General features: G+C 38.5%; 1 protein-coding gene across 1 annotated transcript in view; it reads right to left on the bottom strand.

Moving 5' to 3' along the window:
- Nucleotides 1–830: 830 nt before the first annotated feature.
- LOC107878536 (probable glutathione S-transferase parC) overlaps nt 831–2,611 on the bottom strand; it is a 2,571-nt gene continuing 790 nt past the window's right edge. The window contains exon 2 of the mRNA XM_016725556.2: nt 831–1,318. Within this exon, the coding sequence (XP_016581042.1) occupies nt 974–1,318 (345 nt within the window). The 3' untranslated portion in view covers nt 831–973. The remainder of the gene's footprint in view (nt 1,319–2,611) is intronic.

Here is a 2,611-nt window from a genome sequence, read left to right as displayed (position 1 = left end):
CACATGTTAGCTTCCAATTAGCTCGTTTTGTCATGTCATCGCGTGTGTGCAACACACACTTTGAGCTTTTAGCTGATAGGGAAAAAAACGCCCAATTGAAATAAAATTTGGGGGCTTAAGGAGCCTGATAGGTACAGGCCTTAATTAAGGGGTTTAAGTGAATTTTCGCAATAAATTTGAGTGTTCGTCAATGACTTTGACCAAACACAAATCTTGACGTGTGAATGAATATTATTTATTTATTTATTGCTAGTTGGACCATTATCAAATCAAAATGAGTTGGTCCATACAATATGACAGTACTAACAACAACATTCACTCTTGTATACAATTGAAACCTTAGTTTGCTTTAGCTGTGAATAATGGAGATCGTCAATAGTTTAATATTATTTATTCAAAAAGAGGTGTAGTACATAATACAACCAACGACCAAATCCAACAACACATAAACACTCAGGTCAAGACCAAACACATCGACAGATATCTTAATTTAGCACGATCTTTCAGTTTGGTATCTTAAGTGAACGGCGTTCATTTTAAACATCTAAAGTAGCCATAAATAGTGTCACTTTGGCACTGACATGCAACACTCACTTTTGGTTATCACGCGCCCAAAAGTGAGTGTAGAATACTCACTTAGCATGTCAACAAATGGTGTCAAAATGACACATTTTATAATTATTTTAGATGTTTAAATTGGACACCATTTACTTGAGGTGTCAAAGTGAAAGATCGAGCCAAGGTGTCTGTCAATGTGTTTGACCCTCAGGTAAAAGAGGAGGAGCCTCACAATTGCGTAGAAGGACTACAAAAGCCAACACTCAACAAGACACAAGCAAAGAGTTCTTTATTACAAGTAGAACTTACACTACGACCAAACAAACATTTCAAATCTTGAGAAAACAACACAAGAAGGCACACTGAAGTGTCTTTTTTCAATACATTATGATTGCATAATTGAATAATCATAAGCTTATTCAATTCCAAGCCTCTGCCGAGCCGCTTTCGCAAACTCAAGGACCTTATGCTGGTCAGGCAAAGACTTAGCCACACTGTCCCTTTGCATGCACCTCTTTGCCCAAGCCACAAACTTTGGGCACTCAGTCTCTGTGCTGAAGCCACCATAAGTCTCATAGGCATAAAACCAGCTGTAGAACCCAATCAGAGCAATATCCACAAAACCAAAGTTATCCCCTCCAAAATAAGGCCTGTCCCCAAGTACTCCCTCCAATGCTTTAAGGATTTCTATGAAATCTTTCTTAGCTGCCTCCGGATCTTCTTCTTTTGTTGACCATGTCTTCCTAGAAGAGTGATACAACTAAAAATTTCAACAGACAAGGAAAGAAAAGGGGTGATCACTTGTTGCAACGAAACTATAATAAAAATCCTAGTCAGTTCATGTTAAGAAAATGGACCTTAGACGTTAGCGAAATCTGGAATATGAAGTGTGGATTAACCAAGACAACAGTCTACATACAAGACAAAATTCCAGTTCTTCAACTAATGTGAAACTCTAACACCCCTACACCTAGAACTGAGCATCTGTAGTAACCAAGACAACATGACGAGACAACATTCTATTTCTTCAACTAATTTAAACTGGTCCACAAGCCTAGGACTGAGCATCTGAAGTGTTGGGAATTCGCTTGTGAAGTCAAACTTGGCCTCATCTGGCATGTAAGCAGTCCAATTTTGTATATGCACGTCCAAACACCTCAACTCGTTTCCACTGTGTTAGTAGAAAACTAACTTAAAAGTGATCATCTAGACACCTCCAACCACTTCCTACTGACTTAACCGGGTATTTACCCTAGAAAACCTGTTCCCAAAAGACCAATTATGCAGAAATTCCTCCGACTCACTTTTCTTCAATTGGATCATAGCACAATGAAACTACACCTTAGACAATCAACAACACCCGACACTACTTAAATTAGAATTCCTAACTAGAAACTTGGAATTTTTGTGCCACATATGTATCAGGTGTCTGTCCACAAGACACAATGGGGACGAGTGGAGTGTTTACTTACTATTTGAGACTGAGTTTGAATGTTTATGTATTATAATAAAAATCCTAGTCAGTTCATGTTAAGAAAATGGACCTTAGACATTAGCGAAATCTGGAATATGAAGTGTGGATTAACCAAGACAACAGTCTACATACAAGACAAAATTCCAGTTCTTCAACTAATGTGAAACTCTAACACCCCTACACATAGAACTGAGCATCTGTAGTAACCAAGACAACATGACGAGACAACATTCTATTTCTTCAACTAATTTAAACTGGTCCACAAGCCTAGGACTGAGCATCTGAAGTGTTGGGAATTCGCTTGTGAAGTCAAACTTGGCCTCATCTGGCATGTAAGCAGTCCAATTTTGTATATGCACGTCCAAACACCTCAACTCGTTTCCACTGTGTTAGTAGAAAACTAACTTAAAAGTGATCATCTAGACACCTCCAACCACTTCCTACTGACTTAACCGGGTATTTACCCTAGAAAACCTGTTCCCAAAAGACTAATTATGCAGAAATTCCTCCGACTCACTTTTCTTCAATTGGATCATAGCACAATGAAACTACACCTTAGACAATCAACAACACCCGACA

The sequence above is a fragment of the Capsicum annuum genome, chromosome 7, assembly GCF_002878395.1.
Source record: "Capsicum annuum cultivar UCD-10X-F1 chromosome 7, UCD10Xv1.1, whole genome shotgun sequence".
Classification (NCBI taxonomy): Eukaryota; Viridiplantae; Streptophyta; class Magnoliopsida; order Solanales; family Solanaceae; genus Capsicum; species Capsicum annuum.
The sequence above is the reverse complement of the archived record's forward strand: the minus strand, read 5'-3'. Positions and strand labels throughout refer to the sequence as shown.